Raw genomic sequence first — 26,994 nt, 5'->3', positions numbered from 1 at the left:
TGGAAGACAAAAGAGACTTCTGTTTCCACGAGAGTGTGGATATCATTATTCCAATAAATGATATAGACAGAAAGTAGAAGGGAGTTTGAAAAGCGATTAGTTTGTAGGTGACAGGTCAAGTATTTCTCTAAGACAAATTAGTGAAGTTTGAGGTTACCTTGACTTTGGAGAGTTACTACTAAATTTTTAAGGAGCTTATTCCTGTCAAAGATAGACTTCCAGCTTAGTGCAGTCATGGAACTAAAATAAGGTTCAAATGTTTGTGAAGTGGCAAATGCACACTATATTGATAGTGAACAACACATTTTGATGCATGTATATGTTGTAGAATGGTTAAAATGAAGCTCATTAACATATGTAGCATTTCATGTACTTATCTTTTCTTGTGGAGAGAACATTTAAAATCTAATTTGAACCATTTTCAAGTATTATTATTAGCTATAGTCACTGTTATGTGTGGTGGATCTCTTGAATCTATTCTTCCTTACTGAAATTATGTGACCTTTGACAACTATATTCCCAACCTTTCCACACTGAAGGAGTTTTTTTAAACATATGTTTCTCTGTATTGCCTAAGGTGGTCTTGAACTCATAAACACAAGTAGTCCTCCTGATTCAGCCTTTTGAGTAGCTGCGACTACAGGCATACACCACCAATCCCTGCTTAGGATGCTGTTTTTTATTTAAACATGTTTATTTAGAAGAGAGACACCATAGGTTGTAGTTTACAATAGTCTTAGTTTTGACATTTCCTCTTACTTGGAGTAGAAAGGCCTTCTGGTCTCCCATCTGCCTTTCTAACCACGCCCATTTACTAGGGACAACTGGCTCCCACTAGCCTCATCTCTGGGAAGAGAATAATACAATGAGCCTGTTGTGTGCTTGTTGACATACAGAGTGGATTGTTTTTAGCAGGTGCAGAAGATAGTCTGTATGGAGACTACAGAGACCTTTATCCTTGATGGTGTAGTACAATTCAAATCGAAGTTGTCTTTTGTCTAGTCTACAGCAGGTGTTGGAATTGGACTTAGTTAAGCTTTGGTCCTTCTTTGCAGAGACCAGCGTTGATTTGATTTTTTTTCCTTTGGTGGTTGTCTTAGTAGCTCCATATCTTTTCTCTTAAATAAAAAGAATTGGGGTTGGTGAGATGGCTCAGTGATTAAAATCAGTTGCTGCTCTTGAAGAGGACCTAGGTTTGGTTCCCAGCACCCATATAGTGGCTCACAACCATCTATAACTCCAGTTCCATGGATCCAACACCCTCTTCTGACCTCCAAGGGCACCAGGCATGCATGTAGTGCATATATCTACATGTATACAAAAAACATATACACATAAAATACAAATAAATAAATCTTAAAAAAGGAACAACATCCTTTTTGGTAGATAATCAAATAGTTCTGCTGTTTTAAAGCTTTAAAAAATATAATTACATCATTCCCCTTCCCTTTCTTATTTCCAACCCCTCCCATGAGCCCCCCTTGCTCCCTCTAGAAATTATGACCTCTTTTTATTTAATTGTTACACACACACACACACACACACACACACACACACACACACACCTTGCTCAGTCTGTTTAGTGTTAGATAACCAATTAGAGGACTCTACCCTGGGCAATTAGAGGGCTCTTCCCTGGGATGGGGGCTATTTCTCCTGCTCTTAGCATTCACTAGTTGCCTGTAGTTCTTTGTTTATGGGTGGTGCCCCATGAGATTTCCCTCTTCCGTGTTGATTGGAGACTATACTCAAGGCAGTTAGTCCTAGAGACATTGCTTCTTTGTTTTGGAAAGCAATCTTACAGATGATCGATGACTAGGAAGAGAGCTGCTTTCTGTTGGTGTAGTGATTGCACTTGACTTGCTCATGAAACATAGATTCATGATTCTTCTGTGTCCTTTGGGTCTCTGGCAAGTGGTGGTGACTTTTGTTCCTGAATTTACTTTTTGATTATTTGTTCCTGCAAAAGGAGTAATGGAAAAGAAACTAGTCTACAAACTAGTAATATGCTTGACCCTTAGTTACCCTGAACTCCTTTGCCAGGTCCTTCAGTTCTTGACATGTTCCCCCTATGCCCTTTTGACTTTTAGAAGAAGGAAGTAAATTGTTTAAAAGAAAACTAAGACTACAAATTATATTTTAAAATGAGCAAAAAGCACTGAAATCATTTTGCAAGTTCAATACATATGCTCACTTCCATTATAAATACTATTTAGCCTAATATAACAGTGCGTTCACCCCCCCCACCCACACACACACTCTGTGCACCTATACTGTGGAGGGGAGACAGGGGAGTATCTCATGGGGGTTGTTCTGTGACTAGAGCAAACATACAGCCTGGAGTTAAACATTTGCCCTGAATAGACTGCCGCTTGCTTACTCTCCAGGCTGATGAAGTAAGCTTTTTTCTCCGCTTACTTTCTCTGCTCTCCCTCTGCTCCTTGCTCATCCACTTATAGTCTGCCTCCAGTGATGATCTCTGTTTTCAAGGAGAAATGTGCCTTGGGAGGAGATGGATAAAAATAGGTCAGTAATAATGCACATCACATACTCTCATTCATTCGGTTTCATAGTCAGTTCAGAGCAACAAGTCTTTATTGATAGCTTCTTTGTTCCCTTACTTGAATGGATATCTAGCAAATATACAATCAGATGCTAATGTTAATAGAGATCATTTATTTAGTGTCCATTATGCATCAAGTATCCTTCTAAGCACTTTTTATACTAGTGCATTTGGTCTACATAGTGACCCCCCCCCCAAATACTACTACTGTCTCCATTTTACGGATGGGGAAACTGATATCAGCTATCACCTAGTCAGGAGTTGGTAGAACCAGAATTTGAACCCAAGGTCCTGTGAGACCAGTTTGTTGTTCTTAAGAAGTCAAGTTGAGGGAGGTAAAATCAACATACTGATAAAGAGCTAGGAAATAATGCAAGGCTTTCACAGTGACGATATTGGCAGGAGGAAAGGGGGAATGCTGCTTCCCATAGGCCTTTAGGAGGAGATGAGACTTCTTTAAGTCTCAAATTCTTCACCTATCAATAAATATAAGGGGTCCTACCTTGTAGCTTTGGTGTGAGAATTGGATGAAATCAGGTATTTAAGGTAGTTAGCACAGTGCCTGGTATTGGTAAATTGTAGTTGCCATGATGACAGTGATGTTTCTAGGACCTGAAATATAAGTTCATTGGGGATATGGAGAGGAAAAAGTGCATTATGAGGAAAGACAGAAGTGTACATGGTGTTGGGAAGTGGTGTTAAGGAGTTTTCTTATTCCATTGCTGATGGTCATTCATCACCCACTAGCTGAGCTATTTGAGGAGACAAAAGGAATGGATGTTATAGAGTCAATCAGCAGCCTGGAAACTTTTCACTGGTCTTAAAGCATGCTGAGATACCCTCTGTGTGCCACTGTGAGCCACTGTGAGCCTGCTTCCTGATTGATCCTATTTTTTTCTCCTCCTCATTAAGCTCAGTCCTAATGCCAGATGAGTGGATATGAAAAGCTCTGTATATTCCCAGAGCAAAAGTACCCTATGGTGCTTACAAGTCCAGGCTCTTGCTTCTCTGTCCCTAGCCAGTGTCAACCTTTTCTGAGGCAGACAAAATGTTCCTAGAGGCCTGATAAGAGGCATGAGTTATAAGAGGCATGGGTTATCTTAGGCATAAGGGAGTTCCCTTGAGATTGTTTTTATATGCCATAGGTGACCTCAATCTATTAAGTATGTATTGAGGTTACACTGTGTTTAGAATCACATCTTAAGTGTTTGGAATATTCAGAGGAAGTAAATAACATAGTCTTTTGCCCTGGAGATCTGCTGTTCTAGTTGTGGAGACCAGATTGACATGGTTGCAATGACTAGATATATATTACATTAAAGTAAAATTGCTTCCTTTCTTCAGGTGTCGCTACCTGGCTGTTCAGCTGTCTCCTGCCATCCCTGTGTTTGCTGCCATGCTCTTTCTTTTCTCTATGGCCACACTGTTGAGGACCAGTTTCAGTGACCCTGGAGTGATTCCTCGAGCACTACCAGATGAAGCAGCTTTCATAGAAATGGAAATAGGTGAGTCTTGCAAGTTGTTATACAGTGGGTGGTCCTGTTGGGTAGGAGAGTGGAATCATCATGGTAGTTACAGATTCAGACTAATATTCCAGCTTTTTCTGTCTGAGATCCTAAATGATGACCTATGACTTCAGTAAGACAGGTACAGTAAGCCTGTAAAGTCATGCACTTTCTTTTTCTGCATGTTGAGTTGCATTGAAGAAAGAATTTGTTGCCAAGGTCTGGCTGAATTGCTGCCAAGAGAGTGTCTTTTCCATTTTTGGAGGAGGCCATCAGACATCTGTTTGTTGAGGGAAGCTGTAAACTGTCTTTCCATAAAATGTTCTTTTTTGCATATACATACAACTTTGGATATAATTTCATAGATTTTCTGAAGTTCATTCATGGATCCATGACCAAGATTTCCTGCTTTAGGGGGGGGTCACACAAAGTGAGAAGGGGCTACCATGGTACCAGGAACCACTCAGAGGAGCACAGGAAGCAATTTCAGGCTCAGAATTTACAGACTGCAGCTCCGAGACTGAAATGTAACACCACCAGGAGCCATGATGGCTTCATGAATTGAAATAGAACATCCTAGAGCTAGAAAGGGGATATCCTGGGAGTTCCTACTGTGAACAAGTCAATGATGCAAGTACTAGGAGCAAGTGGGAGCCCACTAGCTCAGCAGCAGTGGCTGTGTTTCTCAGTTTTGTTTTGACAGTAGCTTGAGTCCACATAAAAACAAGATAAGAACAGAAAAAAAGGGACCCAGGACTTGTTTTATCACCTCCTTGCCCCTGGGTACTGGGGGTTGAACCCAGTCCCCTGGGCATGCTAGGCACATACTTTACTACTGAGCTGTATCTCCCGCTCTGTGACCCAGAACTTGGAATGCTGAATCTCTGTGTTAGTAGAGTGCCAGTCTGTGGCTAGCCTTTAGGTCTTTGATGTTGCTCTGAAGGCTGGCCATGCTTTTCTGTTTGTTTATTTGAACTGTTTCCCTCTGCTTTTATAGTATGTTTATTTTTGGAAAAACCCAGCCAGTTGTAGTTGAGCTAAAGAAAAAATGGTTTGCACATATCTAAGCTAAAGCTCCATGGGGTAAGGTGAGAGTGGAAATAGTAAGCATAAAGTAGAGGCGAGGGCTGCTGACATAGGCAGAATCCACATGTGAATGAGAAAGTAGCTCTGAAAGAGTAATCCAGCTAGATAAAAAACAGTACTCGCCGTCCCCGCCCCTTATCTTGCTCTTAAGTACCCCATGTTCTACCCCCATGTCTCCCCTGGATTCTGCCATGAACTCTGTGCCCCCACACCCCCTCCTGGAAAGCACATGTAAATAGATATTAAAGCGGCATGCTGGCACTTACATCATCATCTTCGGAATAGCTAGCCTCCTCTTCTTGGGACTTGTAGCACACTGTTATTGTTTGATTTCACAGCACCTACCCCACTCGGCAAAAAAGGGAAAATGTTCCATATGGCAGATATTTTTAAAACCAAAGTGAATTGAAAAATACTCTGTTTTTCGAGCTATACTTGGTGGCAAAGGTGCAGTGGGCCCAGCGCTCTCGTCTGCTGTGGATGGATAGGCATGCAAATTCATATGGTCTGTCTGCGAAGCAGTTTGACAATAAGCCAAGTGGCTTTAAGGACTCATACCCTTTGTCCGAGTGATTAAGGGATCCTTAAGAGTTCCGTTAAGTGAAATAGCAGATATTTAAAACAACCTACCATGTAAGTATTTTTAGTATATTCTTGTTTCATTTTTTTCTTTAATATGAATATAGCCGTTTTAATATAAGCAAGTTACTTTTGGTTTACCCCCTTTAAAAAAAATTATTTGCCGGGCGGTGGTGGCGCACGCCTTTAATCCCAGCACTGGGGAGGCAGAGCCAGGCAGATCTCTGTGAGTTCGAGGCCAGCCTGGGCTACCAAGTGAGTTCCAGGAAAGGCGCAAAGCTACACAGAGAAACCCTGTCTCGAAAAACAACAACAACAAAAACAAACAAACAAACAAAAAAAACGAAAAAAAATTATTTACTTTTATCCAGGCAGTGGTGGTGCATGCTTTTTGATCCCAGCACTTGGGAGGCAGAGCCAGGTGGATCTCTGTGAGTTCGAGGCCAGCCTGGGCTACAGAGATCCAGGACAGGCACCAAAACTACACAGACAAACCCTGTCTCAAAAAAAAAAACAACAACAAAAATATTTATTTTTGTGTGCATTGGTGTTTTGCCTGCATGTATGTCTGTGTGAAGTTGTCAGATCTTAGAGTTACAGACAGTTGTGAGCTACCATGTGGGTGCTGGGAATTGAACCTGGTTCCCCTGGAAGAGCAGTCAGTGTGCTTTTAACTGCTAAGCCGTCTTTCCAGCCCCAGTTTATCCCCTTTTTAAGAAAATTTATTTTAACATATTTTTATTGTTTTTATTCATTTATTTATTTATTTTGGGGTGGGAACTGCATGCATCATGGTGTGTGCGTGTGTGTAGGTCAGAAGACAACTTTCGGGAGTCAGTTCTGTCCTTCACTGGGAACCAAACTCAGGTCCTTAGGCTTCCGGCAGATGCCTTAGTCTGCTGAGCTGTCTCAGTAGCCTCTCTTCCTTTTTGGTTTTGGAACAATTTTTTAAAGATGTTTTTGTTTTATTTGATGTGTGTGGATGTTTTACATGCGTGTATGTAAGTGCACCATGCACATGCAGTACCCATAGAGGCACATGAGGACATCAGGTCCCTGGCACAGGAGTTTCAAGCAGTTGTGAGCCGCCATTTTGGTGCTGGGAACCAAACCCGAGACCTCTGCAAAAAGAGCAAATGTTCTTAACTGAGGAGCCAACTTTCCAGGCCCTTGAAATATTATTTTAATTGTCATATATTAATTCTATATGGCACTAGGTTTCACAAGGACACTTTCATGTCAGTATATAATGTACTTGGAACGTGTTCTTCCCCTCTAGACATTTTTTTTTTTGAGACAGGGTCTCATGTAGCCCAGGCTGGTCTCTAATGTGCTCTGTACCCAAGTCTTTCCTCAAATTCCTGATCCTGCTGCTTATACCTCCTAAGTGCTTTGATGGCAGACATGTGCTGCCATGCTGGTAGTTTTCACTATTAAAAAGGACATGATTAAAATACTCTTGCATAATCATGCTTTGTAGTTCTCTTTGAATTTTGCTAGTAGAATTACTACGTTACAGAGTGTATACATTTAAAATTATGGTAGCTGTTAATGTGTTGTTCACTGGTAAGATAAAAGATTGACCTTTTCTAGGTATACTAGGTATTTATCTTCTTTTTAGTATTTGTCAATTGTAATAGGTAGAAATAGTATTTGGGGGGCTTTGAGGCAGGTTTTCTCTGTGTAGCTTTAGCTTGCCCTGGATCTCACTCTGTAGTCCATGCTGGCTTGAACTCACAGAGATCCACCTGGCTCTGCCTCCAGAGTGCTGGGATTAAAGGTGGGTACCATCACATCACTGCCTGGCTATTTTTGTGTTTTAATAGTTTTCTTTGACATAGGGTATCACTGTGTAGCCCTGGCTGGTCTGGAACTTGTTATATAGATCAGGTTGGCCTTGGACTCATGGAGATCTGCTTGCCTCTGCCTCCTGAATGCTAGGAATAACGGCATGTGACCAACATGCTAGATTATATTTTAGTTTCATTTCTCTGATTATTAGTCAAGTTAGATGCTTTCATTTCAGATTCTTGCCATTTTTCTTTTTATGTTTTTCATTTTTAATTAACCTGCCCTCCTAACCCAATACCCTTGAAGAAACACCTTTTTACATGTCCATCACTTGTAAAAATTGTATGACATTTAGTAGACATGTGGAGAAAGCTGTGTGATGTTGAAATTCTAGTCTGGTAGGGCTGCCTGGAAACGAGGAGCCTTGATCTTTCATGGCCTCCATAACTTTTGGAGACGGTGAGACTTTGGACTCAAACAAAGGATAGCAGTGAATTAAAGCTGTTTTACTGACTTACAGAAGCCACCAATGGTGCGGTGCCACAGGGCCAGCGACCACCTCCTCGTATTAAGAATTTCCAGATAAACAACCAGATTGTGAAACTGAAATACTGTTATACATGCAAGATCTTCCGACCTCCCCGGGCCTCCCACTGTAGCATCTGTGACAACTGTGTGGGTGAGTAAACCAAGGGGGTGAGGGCTAAGCTCAGTTGAAGAAGGGATCTCACAGTGAGTGGCCAATAGTTCTTGGGAAAATTCAATGGGAATGAGAAGGCAGATTCTGATGAGAAACAAGGTAGATATAGATAGGAAAGAAGCTCCTACACAACAGCAGCTCAGCCTACTTATGGAGATCTGGTCTGAAAAATCTCTTTGTTAAATGGGAAGCAATACCTGTTTGGGAAGTCTCAATTTTTCTCTCCTGGATCCATGTCAGATGTGGCCCACTTTACAAAGGAGGAGAATACCATTGTCCACTGGAGGGCAGTATTGAGGAAGGCCTATGGCAAAAGTGGTCTTTGCATTCCCACTATGTACTAGTCCCCGGGCTGAGTGCTTGTCCTTTCTCTCATTAAGACTCATGGCAACCCCTAGAAACCAGTATCATACCCATTTTACAGATGAAGACAGTGAAGTGCCTTTGTGTAAGTTCGTGTAATTGGCATGAGATGATGCTTGATCAGGTCTGATGTCCAAGCCTGCATCTTTTTTTTCTATGTCTTTGCTCTTACTGTATGTGTGTAGGTGTGCAGAATACAAGGTCCATGTTGCCATCTGCATATATGAGTCTTAGACATACTTCCTACTTTATGTTGAGCTATGGGGAAGATAATACACAGATAATAAAGGTGCTCATTGATAGGTATATAGGTCACATTGCTGGTCACTGATGTAATTCTGATATTCTGTCTGCTCTGTACCATGTCTGAGAACCTTGCTTTCTTCCTGCTAGCCAGTTCTTCAGGCAAAGTTTGGGGAGATATATATTCTTTTATATGGTCCAAATTGATATGTGGGTTAGAGTTTATAAATAAAGACTAATTTTAAATGACTACAAACAATATTTAAAGTGTGATGTGAGGGTTTCATGAAGAATTCCCTCTCTTTATTAATATTCTTAAATATACATAACTCATATAGTCAGGTGTGATGGTGCATGCCTTTAATCTCAGCGCTTAGGAGGCAGAGGTATGTGGGTATCTGTGAGTTCGAGGCAAGCCTGGTCTACAAAGAGAATTCCAGGACAGCCAGGAATAAATAGAGAAGTCCTATTTCAGAAAAACTAAAGAAAAAATAAAAGAACTCATATAAGGGATTGGAAATGGCTCAATGGTTAATAGCCCTGGCTGCTCTTCCAGAGGACCTGGGTTCAATTCCCAGCACTCATATGATGGCATCTATAACTTCAGTTCCAGGGGATCTGACACCCTCTTCTGGCTTCTGTGGGTACTAGACATGCATGTGCTGCAGACATGCATGTAGGCAAACCCATACACATAAGAAAATAATAAAAGAATTGTACAAGTTGATTTTTTGAGATAGGGCCTCTCTCTGTAGCTCTGGCTGCCCTGAAGCTTTCTACGTAAACCAGGCTGCCCTAGAACTCACAGAGATCTGTATGTCTCTTCCTCTCAGGTGCTAGGATTAAAGGCATATGCCACTACACCAGCTTACAAGTTGATTTTTTTTTTTTTTTGGTTTTTCAAGACAGGGTTTCTCTGTGTAGCTTTGTGCCTTTTCCTGGAACTCAATTGGTAGTCCAGGCTGGCCTCAAACTCACAGAGATCTGCCTGGCTCTGCCTCCCGAGTGCTGAGATTAAAGGCGTGTGCCACCACCGCCCGGCCTACAAGTTGATTTTTTGAAAAGCACTGATGCTTTCTGAGAAACATGAACAGTTCATAAAACAGGAAATTTAATTATCTAATTGATGTGAAAATATGTCCACTCCTACTAATAATCAGAGATAAATATTAAAACTGAATTCTTTTTAAAAAATGTATTTTAATTTTTCTTGACAATTCCATGATACATACAAAAAGTGTCTTGGCCTTCTCCAAAATCCCCAACACATGCCTGTCACAACTTCATTCCCTCTTCTTTTTATTCTTTATAACCCACTGAGTCCAATTAGTGCTGCATGCATGTGCATGGGTATGGGGTCATTGATTATCTGGCAACCACACCCCTAAAGAAAAACAACTGTCCATCTCCAGCAGCCATCAATTGCTGACGGCTCCTCAGCTAAAGGGGAGCCTCCTGAGCCCCTCCTTCATTCATGCTGGAATTATTAACTGGCCTGGTCCTGTGTAGGTAACCATAGAAGCTGTTCGTTCATGAGAACAGTCGTCCTGTCATGTCCAGAAAACAACATTCCAAATCCTCCGGCTCTTGTGCTCTTTCCTGTCCTTCTTCCATGATGTTCCCTGAGCCTTAGTGGGGTCAATATAGATGTCCCATTTATGACTGAGCTCAACAGTCACTTATCTCAGCACTTTGATCAGGTCTGAGTGTCTGCCTTGACTCCTTCCACTGCAGGGGTGGGTGGGGGCAGCTTCTATAACCAAGTTGAAAGCAGCACTAAAAATATGGTAAAACATAGATCTGTATAAATTTACATTTTCTCAATGTTTTTATATGGCAAGTTTGCTTAAAATGAGGCTCTATCTATAATTCTAGGCATGATGCTAACCGCTTGAGCATGACAGTTTCTTTATACATTTCTTCTTTTCAAAAAAATATATATATTGTAATCCTTTAGCAAGGAGATGTACTATTCTTAGTCTTATTTTTGGTTAGTACATAGCTCACTGTTCTTCAAAAACTAGCCCCCTTTAGAGGCGTTCGTGTGTGTGTGTGTGTGTGTGTGTGTGTGTGTGTGTGTGTTCATGTGTGTGTGGTTGTACATGCATATGTAAGCCAGAGGACAACTTTGGGTGTCATTCCTCCCTGTTTTTAGAGACAGGGTCTCTCTCTGGGATCTATGACTTGCCAAATTAGTTAGGTTATCCTAGCTGACGAGTGAGCCCCAGGGATACCCTTGTCTCTGCCTCTCTAGTGCTGGGATTATAAGATGTGCCACCATGTCTCATATTTTTTATGTGAGTCTGGGGGTTGTCTAACCCTCATGCTTGCACAGAAAATGCTATGACAGAGCTATCCCTCCAAGCCTGTTTAATTTATTTTTATGTTATCTTTACTTGTATGGGTGTTTTGCCTGTGTGTATTTCTGTGCACCACTTGTGTACCTGGGATTCATAGGCCAGAAGAGGGCGTTGGATCCCCTAGAACTGGAGTTCCAGATGGTTGTGAGATGTTATTATAGGTGCTGGGAATTGAACTCAGGTTCTTTGGAAGAGCAGAAGGTGCTCTTAACCACTGAGTCATCTCTTCAGCCCTCAACCCCTTTGTTTAAAAGTCAGTTAAAATAATATGCACGTGTTAGAAAATATTGGTGGTATAAAAATATAAATAAAAGCCAATTTTAAATTCATACTCTATTTTTGCTATCTTTATTTTAATCCCTTTGATTGTAACATAAGACATTACATAATATAAGAGTTTTTTAATTTCTGAATTAGATTTTCGTGGTACTGGGGTTGAATCAGGTCCTTACATATGTTAGGCAAGCACTTGACCACAGGTTACATCTCCCATCTTTTTTTTTTAGTTATTGTACAAAATAATAGGTTTCATTATGATGTGTTCATTCATATATATCATTTAACCTTGCTCTTATTTGCCCCAATAATTCCTGTTCAACTCCTGTTTCCCCATTAGTTCCCTTCTTGCATCTCTCTCTCTCTTTCTCTCTCTCTCTCTCTCTCTCTCTCTCTCTCTCTCTCTCACACACACACACACACACACACACACACACACACACACACAAATCTTGATTCTGCATATGAGAGAAAACTTGTAGCATTTACCTGACGCTGGCTTATTTTATTTAGCATAATCATCTCTAGTTCCATCCATCTTCCTAAAAACGACTTATTTTCATTCTTCTTTACAGCTGAATAGAATTTGATTGTTATATGTATAGCATATTTATTTATCAATTGATGGGCTTCTAGACTGGTTCCATTATCTTGGCCATTGTGAGTACTGCAGCAGTAAACACTGATGTGCAAGCATCTCTGTGGAGGACATATTAGATTCTTTTGGGTATATACCCAGTGGTATAGCTGATTATTATGATAGTTTTATTTTTAGTTTTCTGAGTATTCTCTACACTGATTCTCTGGCTGCTCCACATATAAGAGGTTTATTTTATTTTTTAGTGTGTATGTGTGTTGACATGTTCGTGTGTGTGTGTGTGTGTGTGTGTGTGTGTGTGTGTGTGTGTGCATGTGCTGTTGGAGGCTAAAGGTCAATATTGGATGTCTTCCTCAATTGCTTAGTTTAAATTTAATTTAATTTGTGTGTGTGTGTGTGTGTGTGTGTGTGTGTGTGTGTGTGTGATGTTTATTTGTGCTTATGTGCCACAGAGCACAATTTAATGTGGTTCTTTCCTTCTACCTTTAAGTCAGTCCCATGGATTCAGCTGAGGTTGATTTGTTTACACAGCAAATACTTGTCCTTTGAACCATCTTGTTGATCCCTCCCCAACTTACTCTTTTGAGACAGGGTCTCTCATTGAACTTGGAGATCATAGAGTCTGCTAAACTCACTTGCCAAGGAGCCCCAGGGGTTCTGCTGTCTCTGCCTCTAGGATTACAAGCATGTGCCACCATGCCTAATGTTTTGTTTTAGATTTGTTTATTATATTTTATATGTATGAGATTTTTGCTGCATGTATGTGTACCATATGCATGCTTGGAGCTCATGGAAGTCAGAAGAAGGCATTGGATTTTCTTAGGACTAGAGCTAAATAAAGACGGTTGTGAGTCACCATATGGGTAATAATAGGAAATGGACCCAGATCCTCTGCGAGAGCAAGTGCTATTAATCACTGAGCCTTCTCTCCTGCTCATGTCTAGTGTTTTATGTGAGTGCCAGGGACCCAAATCAGGTCCACATGCTCGTGTGGCAAGCACTTTACAGACTAAGCCATCTCTCCAGCCTGATAAGAGTTTTTTTTTTTTAATATTTAAGTTTTAATGTATATTTGCCTGCGTGAATGCTTACCTATGCACCATATGTGTGCCTGGTGCCTGCAGAGGTCAGAAGAGGATGTTAGATCTCCTGGAACTGAAGTAACTGATGGTTATGAGCCACCATGTGGTTGGTGGGAATTGAACCCTGGTCCTCCATAAGAGCAGCAAGTGCTCTTAATCACTGAGCCATCTCTGTAGCTCCTGATAAGAGCTTCTAATCTTGAGCTTGTCTTTTATCATTGTTATTTTATTTTAGACAGTCTCACTGTGTATCCCTGTCTGGCCTGGAACTCACTGTGTAGACCAGGGTGTCCTAAACTCACAGAGATACACCTGTCTGCCTCCCAAGGGAGGGATTAAAGGTGATGCCGGGCTTTACTTTTGTTTCTTAAAATTATATCTTTCGAGGCCAGCCTGGACTACCAAGTGAGTCCCAGGAAAGGCGCAAAGCTACACAGAGAAACCCTGTCTCGAAAAAACAAAACAAAACAAAACAAAACAAAAAAAAAATTAAAATTATATCTTAAGCTCTTCTACATCTTTAAAATTATCTTAGTGGCATGATCTATCATAAGGTTTTATTCTAGTTTATTTAGCCAGTCTCCTCCAATTAGATGCTATTATTATTATTATAACACTGAAATAAAAATTATTGAGCTCAGTTAGCTTTGGTGGTTTACACTTGTAATCCTAGCACTTGAGAGGTTAAGGCAGGAAGATTGTGTGTTCAAGGCCAGCTTGAACTACATAGCAAGACCCTGTTTCAGAAAATTATATTAAGCTTAATAATGTGGAGAAGATCAAACCTCCTTCCATTTCTAATAGGAATATAAAATTGTGTATCCAATGTGGAAGACATTTGGCTAGGTCCTCAAAAGTTTAACATGGCATTAGCGTATGATCTAACAGGTGAACTTCTGACTATATACTTGGATGTTTGCTTGGGTTATGACAACAAAATCCTATAGACTTGATTGTTTAATCAACAGAATGTTCATATTTCATGGTTCTGGAGAATGGGAAATCCAAGATCAAGGTGACAAAAGGGTTAGTTTCTGGTAAGGCCTCTTTGTATGGCTTGCAGATGGCTTCTTCCTTGCTGTATTCTTACACCTTTTTAAAATATGTCCACACATTTTTAGTGTCTCATCCTCTTCATAGGAGGATACAAGTCCTATTGAATTAAGGCCCCACCCTATGACTACATAGTGAGATAATGTCTTACAAAATACAAGCAAAGCTGGGTGGTGGTGGTGCATGCCTTTAGTCTCAGCACTTGGGAGGCAGAGGCAGGCAAAGCTTTGAGTCTACAAAACGAGTTCCAGAATAGCCAGGGCTACACAGAGAAACCTTGTCTTGAAACAAACAGACAAACAAACAAAAACAAAAGAGAACTTCTCCCTTAATAAATTTCTGGTAGCCTTTGGTACTTTCCTTGAAGAAATATATATATATATATATATATATAATTTAAGAAAGATTTCTCACAAAACCAGGCATATATGTTTTTTCTCTCTAGTTTTTCCTTTTATTATGGAGAGAGAGAATGTTTTGTGTGTGTTTGTTTGATGTGGGTGGGGCTTGTGTGCCATGCCACATGTGTAGAGGTCAGAGGACAACATCATGGCTTGTGATTCACTCTTACCTTTACATGAGCTCTGGGCAGCTAACTTAGGTGGCTGGGCTTGCAGGCGAGTGCTGAGCCATCTCACTGGCTCTCTAGTATTTTTAATGTATGGAAAGTCATTTTTGAAAAGGCAGAGACTTTTTTTGGTTTTATGACACAGAGTTTCTCATTTAGTCTTCAATGTCCTAGAGCTTGCTCTGTAGACCAGTCTGGCCTTAAACTCACAGAGATCCTCCTGCCTCTGCTTCCCAAGTAAAATCTGTGTTTCTTTGTTCTCTATGTTTTGTTGCAGTACTTATGTGGTTGGAAAGTCCTATATCTGGTCTGTGTAGTTATTTTTTGATCCAAATTGGTTTTTACCTGTAACAATTAATCCATCTGGAATTTATTTTGGCAAATAGAAGGGAAAAAATGTAAGCTCATTTTCTACCAATTAGCCTATTCTCTCACAATTATTCATGAAATCATACTTCCTTTTATAATGGTGTGTTTATTAGATGGTAAATTCCTATATATTCTGGAGTCTATTTCTATGTTCTTTTTGTTACATTGAACTATGCCATACAGTTTTAAGAATAGTGTATTGTAGATTTATATTTTTAATAAATACAGGTTAAAAACTCATACTATTCATTTTCAAATTTATTTTCTGAATTTACTAAATTCACCCGCTAAGATTTTTACTGAAAAAAGCAATGCCTCTGCCCTTAACTGACAGAATAACCTGACTGTTGAACTGTTGAAAGCCTTTGTTTCTTGATCTATAAAGTGAGAAAATATTTTTTAACTGATATCCAGTGTAGTTGTGAAGATCTCTTCAGTCAGGATTCTCTAAGGAGACATAACTGGTAGAATGAATACACACACACACACACACACACACACACACACACACACACACACACAGGCTATGGTCTGATTAATCCAACAATGTCTGTCTCCTGATGAAAAGGCCAAGAATCCAATAAGTAGTTGTTAAGTCCATGACTCTGGAAGCCAGAGTCCCAGAGGATTCCTAGAGAACTTCTGGTCTTTAGTCTATTTTGGAATCTGAAGAAGTATGTACTGGTTACAGTGAAGGAATACCTCAGCAACAGGATAGATGAACTTGCCAGCAAGAGTGAGGGCAAACAGGCAAAAAGCAAAAGCTTCCTTCTTCATGTCCTTTTTGGTAGGCTGCCATTAGAAGGTGTAGCCCAGATTTAGTGGGTCTTCCTGCCTCAAACAATATGATTAAGAGAATTCCTCACAGGCTCATCAAGCAGCTTGAGTTTTAGTTGATTTCCAGTATTGTCAAGTTGACAACAAAGATGAGCCATCACAAGGTCAAATGAACTAGTGGTGAAAACGTTTTCATAAAGTAAAGAATGTCAACTGGAGTTATTTCTCCCCCACCCCCTTTTGAGACAGGTATGTATATAGCTCTTTTTTGAGACAGGTATTATGTAACTCTGGCTGGCCTAGAACACACTATGTAAACTGGGTTGGCCCCACACTCCTAGAGATACACCTGCCTCTACGAGTGCTGGGATTAAAGGTGTGTACCATCATGCGCAGCTCCTTGAGTTCTTTGGTTCTATGTGGTTGGTAGGGTTGCTTCTGTTTAGAGTTTGGCATTGAACTCTCTTTCTTTCACAGAGCGCTTCGACCATCACTGCCCCTGGGTGGGCAATTGTGTTGGAAAGAGGAACTACCGCTACTTCTACCTCTTCATTCTTTCTCTCTCCCTCCTTACAATTTATGTCTTTGCCTTTAACATCGTCTACGTGGCCCTCAGTGAGTATACAGGGCAGCACCTGTCACTGGAATGAGAGTAGGGTGGGGGAAAGGCTTGAGGGTAGCTTAGGGGAAGTTGCATTTCTGGTGGCACTTTTGCCACTAGGAAGACACCCCAGGAGCAAGTTGAAGCGAGTACTGTTGTCTGTTGTTGAGTTGTAACAAAGCTCATATTGGTAGGTATTTACTGAGTATTCTAGCCTTCTCTCTGGCCATCTGCTGGTCAGAATGGGGCCCTAATTCCTGAGCCACATCCAGAGTACTGAGAGGTTCTGAAGTGATACAAAAGGTTGGGTATGTATTTGCCTCTACATAGCCTCTCATTCCGTCTTGCAGGATATATAGCTCTGTGGTGGGTGGTGGAAGAGCTTTTACCTGTTAGTGGATCATGGTATACTCCAGAGATGCAAAATACACATCCACATGTTTGCATGTGCACACACACAAAGTAGCTAAGGACAGGAAGAGTATGGAGCTAAGCAAGTGGTCTTGACCAGGGAGGAGCGCCAAGCTGGCCAGCACACAAGGGAGGGCATCGGTGAGAAGGTTTCTCTAGAATACTTCTGCTTTCTTTCATCTGTGAGTGGCCCGCTACAGGTCCATATTTGGGAACTGGGAAAAGGAAAGGGAACCTAGTGCTTGGTTTCTCCCAGCTCTGCTCCAGTGCTTAGCGCTGCACTGGAGTGTGTTGGGAATGTGAACTCAGTCACAAGCTTGCAGGTGAAGGGGAAACTCTACCTTGCCCCAGGGGGACCTTCTCTTGTGCCAGAGTACAGGACAGGACAGGGAGATGAGGAAGTGAGGAGATACTAAAGGGGCTTTTTATAGTTTGGACTAAAGTCACTAATTTTTCTTTCTGTTCCTCTTCCCAATTCCACAGAATCCTTGAAAATTGGCTTCCTGGAGACATTGAAAGAAACTCCTGGAACATATCCTCCCCTGGCAGTTTATCCCTGTGAAGCTGCCTTAAACTGCTTGCCAGCCTGTTTTCTTCCCGCACTTCTCCTGCTATCTAGTTTTTCAGACACCAGTGACTGCCAAAGCCTAAAATTAACAAGTGTAGTCCTCGTGTTAGCAACTAGAATGGAAAATGGTCAGGACTTTAAGGGACGTTTGCCCCTCACCTCTTGCTTGGCTCAGCCTTAATGCCTCTAGTTGGCTACCGTCTATCTCAATACACTTTTGTGCTATTTGCTGGGAGCCCTGCCCTCCTGTTTCAGTGAAGGCTTATTTTTTGCAGTGGCTACATCTCTGAAAAGAAGATTTAGAAGAGATTTGGATAAACCACATCTTGTTTCCATCCCACTGATTTTTCATTTATAAAGTGTATTTTTGTGGGATTTTCATTAGCAGTGGTGGCTAACATTGTTTAGCTTTGGCACCTTCCTAAATGTCCTCTTCTAAGAGCCAATGACAAACAGTCAAATGCTACACACTAGAGATGCTGGAGATTTATTCATAGTGAATAAACAGAAAATACATTAACTTTCATAAAGGACCTATCCAATGAAGTTTAGAATTCATCTATGGTTATATACACATAATTTGGCTTTTCATTATTCTTGTTCCAAGAAGTAAAAATGATATAATTGATATCACAAATATGGGCGGAAGCATCAAGTCCCCTACTATGAGTTCTTCACATTCCTTAACCTAACCTCACTGTTCTGGAAGTCCTCATTTGCTTCTTCACACTCTGGTCTGTTGTGGGACTGACTGGATTTCACACTTTCCTGGTGGCTCTCAACCAGACAACCAATGAAGACGTGAGTCAACTTTCTCATCGTGCTATAGATCACTCTTCTCTCTATGCCCATTCTCTAGTTCCCTGATAGGAAACCATGTCTCCAGGACCCAGAAGGTTGAGACAAGTGGGAAAGAAACCTGGCTTGGGAGGTTGTTAAATAAAGGTGTAGAAGAGCAGGCAGACAGCTTTGTTTGGAGCCGAATGCCTGTAGAACATTAGGAAGCGGTTGAAAAGTTGGATAGGCATGGCGTCTTTTAACTGTTTTTAGGTCCTTAAAGGCTAGTTGAAGTTCTAGTGTGATGGAGCACTTTTATAATCTCAACGCTTGCTAGAGAGACTCAGACAGAAAGATCTCAAGTTGAAGGCTACTCTGGGCTACATAGTGACAAAGAGACCAGCTTGAGCTACATAGCTAGATCTTGTCCTAAAAACAAGCAAATAATAAAAAAGGCTATTGATGCTTCTAAATTTGGAATAGAGAAGGGCAATTGCACCAAATAAATATTTACTTTTAATGAATTACCAATTCACATTCATTATGGATAATGAGAGAGAAATATATAGTTGAACAAATAAAGAAATCCCTGTAACTTTACTTTCTAGATATCACTTTTGTTAATGGTATGATTTATAGTCTTCTAAACTTGTCTAGATTTGATCTTATTTGTTTACATATACACTGTATTTTTAATTTGATTTTTTTTCCATCACAGGCAATTTATTTTGTTCTATTCATTAATTTGATTTTTATATAAAATTTTTCATAACAATATATTTTGATCATATTCTTTCTCCTCCCTTAACTCCTTCCAGATCTCCCCTACCTCCCTACCCACCTGGCTTCATGTTCTTCTTCTCTTTTAAAAAGAAAGAAAAATATCAAAGTAAAATTCGAAACAAACTCAAAAACAAAAACAAAAACAGTAAGACAAAAAATACCAAAGCAAAGTGAAACAAAAAGAGCAGAAAACAAAAAGTCTGTTTTGTGTTGGCCAGCTACTCCTGGGCATGGAGCCTGCCTTGGAGTATGGTTGTTATATCCAGTGACACTCACTGGAGAAAGCTGACTTCCTTTCCCAGCAGCTATCAATTGCAAATAACTTCTTGGTTAGTGTTAGGACTTTGTGTCCATTTCCTCTTCTTTGTGCTGGGATTTTGTCTGGTTTGAACCAGTGCAGGTCTTGTATGTGCTATCACAGTCTCTGTGAGTTTGAAGATACACTGTATTTTAAAATAAAAATAGTACATGTTCATTTGTCTTTTTCTTCCTCTTATGAACAGTCTTCATGTCCAACTATTTCTTTTTAAAACGAAATTTATTAATTAGTATGTATGTACATGAATGACTTCACTTGTGTGATTTCAGAGGACAACTTGGTTCTCTCCTTCTATCATGTGAGTCCTGCTGACTCAGACCATCAGGCTTGGTGGCAAGTGCCTTCAGCCACTGAGCAATCTCCCTGGCCCCTATTTTTGTCATTAATTTTGGAAAAATATATATAACATAAAGCATACATACCGTTTTAACAATTTAAATTTTTTTATTAATTTATTTTTGTGGGATTTTGAGATTACTATGTAGACTAGGTTGGCCTAGCACCCAGACTCTTCCATCCTTGGCCTCCCAAGTTCTGAGATTACAGGGTGTGTGAAATTATGCCCAACATCTTTTCTTTTATTAAGGAATTTTTTTATTCATTTTACATACCAAACACAGATCTCCCTCTTCCTTGCTTCGGCAGCACATGTACTATGCCCAACATCTTAAACTTTTCTAAATGTACAGTTCAGTGACATTTAGTGCATTCATGTTTTTGTGCAATTATTGCCATCATCCACCTCTTGAACAGTTTTCATCATCCCATACTGCATGTATTTCTCCAACATAGCTTTTCAATGTAAGCCCTGGCCTTTATCTTGCAGATCAAAGGATCATGGACAGGGAAGAATCGTGTGCAGAATCCCTACAGTCATGGCAACATTGTGAAGAACTGCTGTGAAGTGCTTTGTGGCCCCTTGCCCCCCAGGTACTCAAGTAACAAAAATGCCCTGGCCTCCTAAGATGAACTACTCACACTCATCCTCTTGCCTGCTCTGCTGCATTCTTCTGAATGGAGCTTCTTGATATCAAATAGGTCTTCCTGGGAATTGTTACATGGCCCCATATCTCCGTGGGCCATAAACCATGGCTGATTATTTCATTTGTTTGTTCCCTGGTTAATGTGACATCCTCTAGTTTGTGGAAGAGTAGATGGAAGATAGATGTGTTCTAGGGTCAGGACAGATTGCCAAAGGTATGTTTGTGCTTTCTAATGTACATAACAAGGTTCAGTGGGGACTGAGCTGGTAGAACAGCGATTGCCAAGTCCTTGATTCATTCTCCTGTCTCTGTCAGTGTGCTGGATCGAAGGGGTATTTTGCCACTGGAAGAAAATGGAAGTCGACCTCCAAGTACTCAAGAGACCAGCAGTAGCCTTTTGCCACAGAGTCCAGTGAGTATTGCAGATTTGTGCTGTGTTGGTGATAGGAACCATGTAGGCTGCCTCTACAACTTCAAAATATAACTGTGTGCTTTTGTATCCTTAATCTCCCCAGATTCCCTGTCTTTGCTTTGCCCTGATGGTGCCTCCAGATCTTTGTGCCCTTGACATAGATTAAGATTTATTGAGCCAGGCAGCGGTGGTGGCACACGCCTTTAATCCCAGCACTGGGGAGGCAGAGCCAGGCAGATTTTTGTGAGTTTGAGGCCAGCCTGGTCTACAGAGCGAGTTCCAGGACAGGCTCCAAAGCTACATGGAGAAACCCTGTCTCAAAACAAACAAAGATTTATTAATTCTTTTGATACATACTGTGCCAACCACTTTCTTTCTTTTTTTTTCCTGAGACAGGGTTTCTCTGTGTAGTTTTGGTGCACAGGCTAGCCTCAAACTCACAGAGATCTGCCTGCCTCTGCCTCCTGAGTGCTGGGATTAAAGGCGTGTACTACCATGCCTGGCTGGCCAACAGCTTTCATAGGTTCGAGGGTTACACCAGTGAGCAAGTTGAATGATGTCCTACCCTGAAATAACTTATTGTTTGGTGGAGATGGGGGGATATGAAAACAGAGCATTAGCCGGCGGTGGTGGCGCACGCCTTTAATTCCAGCACTCGGGAGGCAGAGGCAGGCAGATCTCTGTGAGTTCAAGGCCAGCCTGGTCTACAGAGTGAGTTCCAGGAAAGGTGCAAAGCTACACAGAGAAACCCTGTCTCGTAAAACCAAAAAATAAATATAAATAAATAAATGAATAATAAAGAAAACAGAGCATTGCTCAGTGAGTGAAGAGTAACTCGATTAAGGAACTATACAATGTTATAGAGGCAAAGATGTGGCCAGAGGACCATGTTAGAGTTAGTGATGTGGTTACATTGGTATATTATACAGGTGTTGTGAGCCTTCTCCCAGGTATCTCGGTCAAGATCTATCTTGTAAAATATGTTCTTAAAAGTTATTTGAAATTTATTTTTAAGAGCTTTATTGAGATATGATGCACATATCTATTTAAAATGTACAATTCCTTAGTATAGTATGCTAACATGTATGATTGTCACAAATTAGAAAAGCATTTCCTTCTCCTCTGCCTTAAGAAACCTTGTATACCTTAGCAGTGAGATCTGGGGATGGAAGCCAGGGCCTCATACATGCTAGGCAAGCACTCTACCAATGAGCTCCCCAGGCCTTAGCATAATATTTTTAATGCTCATCTGTATTCCACGTGGCTGTACTTCATTCCTTTATATGGCTGACTCATATCACATCACATGGTTATACCATACTGTATCTATCTATTCACTGGTTCCACATTTTTTTTTTATTTTTAGAATGTTATTTAGCATTACTGTGGTGTGTGTATATGTGGTACATGTGTGTGAGTGTGGGCATGTGTGTGCCATGGTGGGTGTGTGTGGAGGTCAGGTGACAACTTTTAGAGTCAGTTCTCTCTCCTCACTGTGGGCCCCAGGGATCAAACTTAAGTCATCAGGCTTACCTGGCAAGTGCTCTTACCTGCTAAGTCATCTCACTAGCCCTGGTTCCACCTTTTGGTTATTATAAGCAATGCTACTATGAACATCTCTGTGCAAGTTTTTGTATGGACATATGCTTTAATTTTTCTTGGCTGTATTCCTAGGAGTGAAATTGCTGAGAGAAGTGGTAACTCAATTATATAAATAAAACATTTACATCTTTTGGGATGCTGCTGAGATGCTTTCTAAAGTGGTTGCACCATTTTTCATTTCCACTAGCATTATCTGATAGGTTATCTGATCGTTTCTATTTTAACCTCAGTAGATGTGAAGTGTTATCTCATTGTGGCTTTCATTTGCATTTCCCTGATGACTAATGATGCATACATCTTTCCATATAGGTATTAGTCATTTGTATATCTCCACAAGGGAATGTTTATTCAAATCTTTTGTTTGTGCGTGCTCTGTCTCTCCCCCCCCTTCGCTTCCTCCCTCCATCCCTCCCTCCCACTCCCCACTTCATGTGCGTAGGTGGACAGAGGGCCTGAGGATAACTTACTGTTCCTTAAGTGCTTTTCAGCTTTCCTTTTTGATGGCTTGTTCATATGTTTGGCTTGTGGTTTTGTTTGTTTTTAGAATTTTAGATAGCCTGCATCCAACTCCATTGATCCTTCTGTCTCTGCCTCCCCAGTGCTGGGATCAGAGGTGCGTGTCACCATTCTTAGCTTTCCCCCACCCTGGGTTCCTCGGGTCTTCATATTTACACAGAAAGCTCTTTACCACTGAGCTATCTCTGTGGTTCTAAATTGTTATATATATATATTATTATATTATATTATTTTTATATATTATATATATTATATCAGTTTCTCTTTCTTTTATTTTATTGCTCATGTTTTTGGTGCCATATCTAAGAAACTGTTACCTAGTCCATGGTTGTGAAGATTTATTCCTCTGCTTCTTCTGTGAGTTTTATAGTTTGAACTTTGTGTGTGTGTGTGTGTGTGTGTGTGTGTGTTTTCGAGACAGGGTTTCTCTGTGTGGTTTTGGTGCCTGTCCTGGATCTCGCTCTGTAGACCAGGCTGGCCTCGAACTCACAGAGTTCTGCCTGGCTTTGCCTCTCGAGTGCTGGGATTAAAGGTGTGCGCCACCACTGCCCAACCCTATAGTTTGAACTTTTACATTTATATTTTTGATCCATTGTAGGATAATTTTTATACATGGGAAGAGGTAGGGAGTACACATTTTATTTATTTACTTTTGTCTGGGGATATCCAGTTATCCTTCTACCATTTGTTGAAAGATTGTTTCGTTTCCCCCCATTATTTTGACACTCTTGCTGAAAATCAGTTGACTGAGATGTGTGATGTGAGTTCATTTCTGGACTCTGTTGATCAATATGTCTGTTCCTAGGCCTATAGTACACTGTCTCTGGTGCTTTAGCACTGAAAAGTTTTTAAAACAGGCAATACTATTCCTTCAACTTTATTCTTTTTCATGTTTGTTTTGGCTATTCTTGGTTCCTTGAAACCTGAATGGACCTTAGGATTCTCTTAAAGCTTATTAGTTTCTGTGAAGAAAACAACTAGAATTTCGATAGAGATTGCATTGACTCTGTAGATCAGTTTGAGGAATATTACCACTGTAACACAAGTTTTCTGAGCCATTAACATGGCTATCTTTTGCTGGAGATGGAGCTCAGTGGTAGGGTATTTGCAACACATGCACACCCAGATGCACATATACACACAGAGGGGAGAGATTGAGAGAGACAGAGAGAGAGAGAGAGAGAGAGAGAGAGAGAGAGAGAGAGAGAGAGAGAGAGAGACAGAGAGAGAGACAGAGAGAGAGACAGAGAGAGAGAGAGAGAGAGAGAGCAGTTCTGTCTCCTCGACTGTTATCCCCGCTGCCATGTCATGATATAGTGGGACAGTAGCTTTCTTACCAAAAAGCATGGGCTGCCTTTTTGTTCATTTTGGTTTTCTTTGATGCTATAGTTTAAAATGAATCTCTTGTTACATAAATATTTTGTTCTTTTTGACATTAATGTAAATGAAGTTGATTTCCTAAGTTCATTTTTGCATTGCTTAGTAGGGTGTAGAGAAACATACTTTGTATATCAGTCTAATATTCTGAAATCTAAGCAAACATGTTTTCATTCTAATAGATTTTTAGATTTAAACTTTGTTTCAGAATAGAAACTTATTTTATGTGCATACTTAAAATTATTATTCTCTTCTCCCCTAAATCTTTTGTTTGCTTTTTAAAGGACAGCAAGCAAGTTTACATGTTATTGTCATCATCTTGAATATCATTTTTCTGATGAGTCTGGTCCCAAATAATAACAATGTATAGGTTAGTGGTTCTCAGTTGAATATAGGAGAGGATTATTTTAGACTCACGTAGGAGATGTTTTAAATCATATGGATCATTTGAAACCACTTTCATAGGTTTCAGCTTACTATTATAATACATTTTCTGTTGGGAGAAACAGGATTCAAAACTGGTGGGTCAGACCCTGTTAGACAAGCACAGTATAATATTATATTGTGGTGGGTGTGCTTGCACATAATTATTTATGGTGTATATTATTATCATCATTTATGATAGTGGAAACATCTGTCCGTAACAGTTAAGGATAGACCTGTAATAAGGTGCAGGTGCATTCTGCTGAGGAGATAGATGGTCTTGGGCTGTGTTTGGTGACCATGGATGCATATCTTTAGTGTCACTGTTGTCACAGGTTGTCACAGGAAGAATTCAATGCCTTTGAATTATCTGCATTTAGATTTTTGAGAGAGCTTTGTGTTGAATCTGGTATTTTTTACTTCTCAGGCCTCAACAGAACATATGAACTCTACTGAGATGCCGGAAGACAGCAGCACTCCGGAAGAGATGCCACCTCCAGAGCCCCCAGAGCCACCACAGGAGGCAACTGAAGCTGAGAAGTAGCCTGTCTATGGAAGAGACTTTTATTTGTGTTTCATTAGGGCTATGGGAGATTTCAGGGGAAAGATCAACCTGAGACAGAGAACAAATAAGCTGTCCTTATTACTATTTTCCTTTGGTCTTTAGTCACCGAATTGCACACTGGCGTTTTCTTGCTGGAAACTTTTTTTAAAATTTATGGACTTATGACAGTGGCAGAAGATGCCAGTTACCTCTGGCAACTGGACAAATGGGTCTCTTGGGACATGGCACTTGTTTTCCATTGTCTCAGCCACAAGGTGTCCTTGGACTCCCCTTCTCTTCCCTCCAGATCCTAGCTCTCCTGCTGGGGGTCATTGGTTTCATTCTTGGGTAAAGATTCTCAAGACTGACTCAAGTCCTTTCCAGCTGCTGCATGTCCTGAGTCCAGAGGCAATCACAGAGACCTCTGGCCAGGGAATCCTAACTAGGCTCTTGACTCCTTCAGAACTAATGAGGATTGGAGAGTGAGGTTGGAGGATTTTCCTGGCTACAAAGGGCCAGCATTGCCAGCCAATCCTTTTAGGAATAGGGCAGGTACCTTCCACTTGTATTTATTTGTGTAGCTTCTCCTCCCACCCTCCCTCCACTCTCTAACATCCAAGATCCGCTCTCCCCATTAGGTGATATATGTAAGTAGTCATAGTAGAGCTAACAATTGACATTTCTCATAGACTCTCCGGAAACTTCAATGCCTGTGCTATTCCCAATAAGCATTGATGAGATGCCAACAGCATAGCCCCTCACACTCTCTGTCTCATCTCCCCTCTTTTCTCATGAGCCCATTTTAATTTTCTTCCTTTGACTCCTGCTTCCACTGGGAGCGGGAATGGCAGTAATAAAAGTCTGCACTTGGGTGGTTCCTTTTCCTCAGAGGAAGCCTGAGTGCTCACTTAAAACACTACCCCTCAGACTTCTTGTGTAAGGCCTGCAGAGGCCCTGAATGCACAAATGGGGAAGCCAAGGCACAGAGAGGCTCTCCTCTCCTCTCCTCTCCTCTCCCTCTTCATCCCCTCAAAAAAAAAACAAAAAAGAGAAAAAAAAAAAGCAAACAAAAAGGCTAAACAGTACTTCCATTAAGCCTTGGCTGAGTGAGGGAAAGCCCAGCACTGCTGCCCTCCCGGGTATTCCACTCCAAGGCCTCAGCCCACCTCTGGCAATGGTAACCACACCAGGGCTTCGTCCGAGCCCTGCTCTTCCAGCACTTCCACCGGCAGAGTCCCGGAGCCACTTCATCCTGGGGGTGGACTGTGACCCCCCAGGCAGCTCTGCTCAGGACCTGCACTATTTCAGGGAAGAAGATCTATGTATTATATGTGGCTATATTTCCTAGAGCACCTGTGTTTTTCTCTTTCTAAGCCAGGGTCTTGTCTGGACGACTTATGGGGACAGGGAGGGGTGTGAACCACAACTTTTAATCTATTTGAAGGCGATTAAACTGTGTCTAATGCAAGCTGCCTGCCTCCTCCTTCCCCTTCCATTTCAAGAACCACCATGGGGTTGTGAATGTGTTTGTGTGTTGGGTCAGGGGGTGGGTGGGGGGGTAGAAGGGGTTGCTTGTTACTACCCATACTTCCATTTTCCAGGGTACCCTTGGGTTGAAGAGATAGATACCTCTCAAATTCAACCTCTCCGTTGATCCATTTAATTCTGGACTGAAGTTTATCTTATTCTGGACTATGAAGACAGGACTTCCAAGCAATATACAGTGTGAACAAGACTGGGAGAGTAGAGGGATTACACTTACTAA

The 26,994-nt window shown here is 40.9% G+C and overlaps 1 protein-coding gene across 3 annotated transcripts in view; it reads left to right on the top strand.

Moving 5' to 3' along the window:
• The window catches only part of Zdhhc9 (zinc finger DHHC-type palmitoyltransferase 9), a 36,308-nt gene extending 9,611 nt beyond the window's left edge, over positions 1–26,697 (top strand). For 2 of the 3 annotated variants that reach the window (XM_028887358.2, XM_028887359.2), the window contains 8 exons: positions 3,908–4,068; positions 8,045–8,203; positions 16,391–16,528; positions 17,409–17,457; positions 18,192–18,294; positions 20,199–20,302; positions 20,671–20,767; positions 25,113–26,697. In XM_028887358.2, coding sequence (XP_028743191.1) covers positions 3,908–4,068; positions 8,045–8,203; positions 16,391–16,528; positions 17,409–17,457; positions 18,192–18,294; positions 20,199–20,302; positions 20,671–20,767; positions 25,113–25,229 — 928 coding nt within the window. In that variant the 3' untranslated portion in view covers positions 25,230–26,697. The remainder of the gene's footprint in view (positions 1–3,907; positions 4,069–8,044; positions 8,204–16,390; positions 16,529–17,408; positions 17,458–18,191; positions 18,295–20,198; positions 20,303–20,670; positions 20,768–25,112) is intronic. The other variant, XM_037198855.1, reaches the window with a different exon arrangement.
• Positions 26,698–26,994: the final 297 nt, after the last annotated feature.

This window comes from Peromyscus leucopus, chromosome X, assembly GCF_004664715.2.
Source record: "Peromyscus leucopus breed LL Stock chromosome X, UCI_PerLeu_2.1, whole genome shotgun sequence".
NCBI classification, from domain to species: domain Eukaryota; kingdom Metazoa; phylum Chordata; class Mammalia; order Rodentia; family Cricetidae; genus Peromyscus; species Peromyscus leucopus.
Note: the sequence above shows the minus strand (reverse complement) of the source record. Positions and strands in the feature narration are given on the sequence as shown.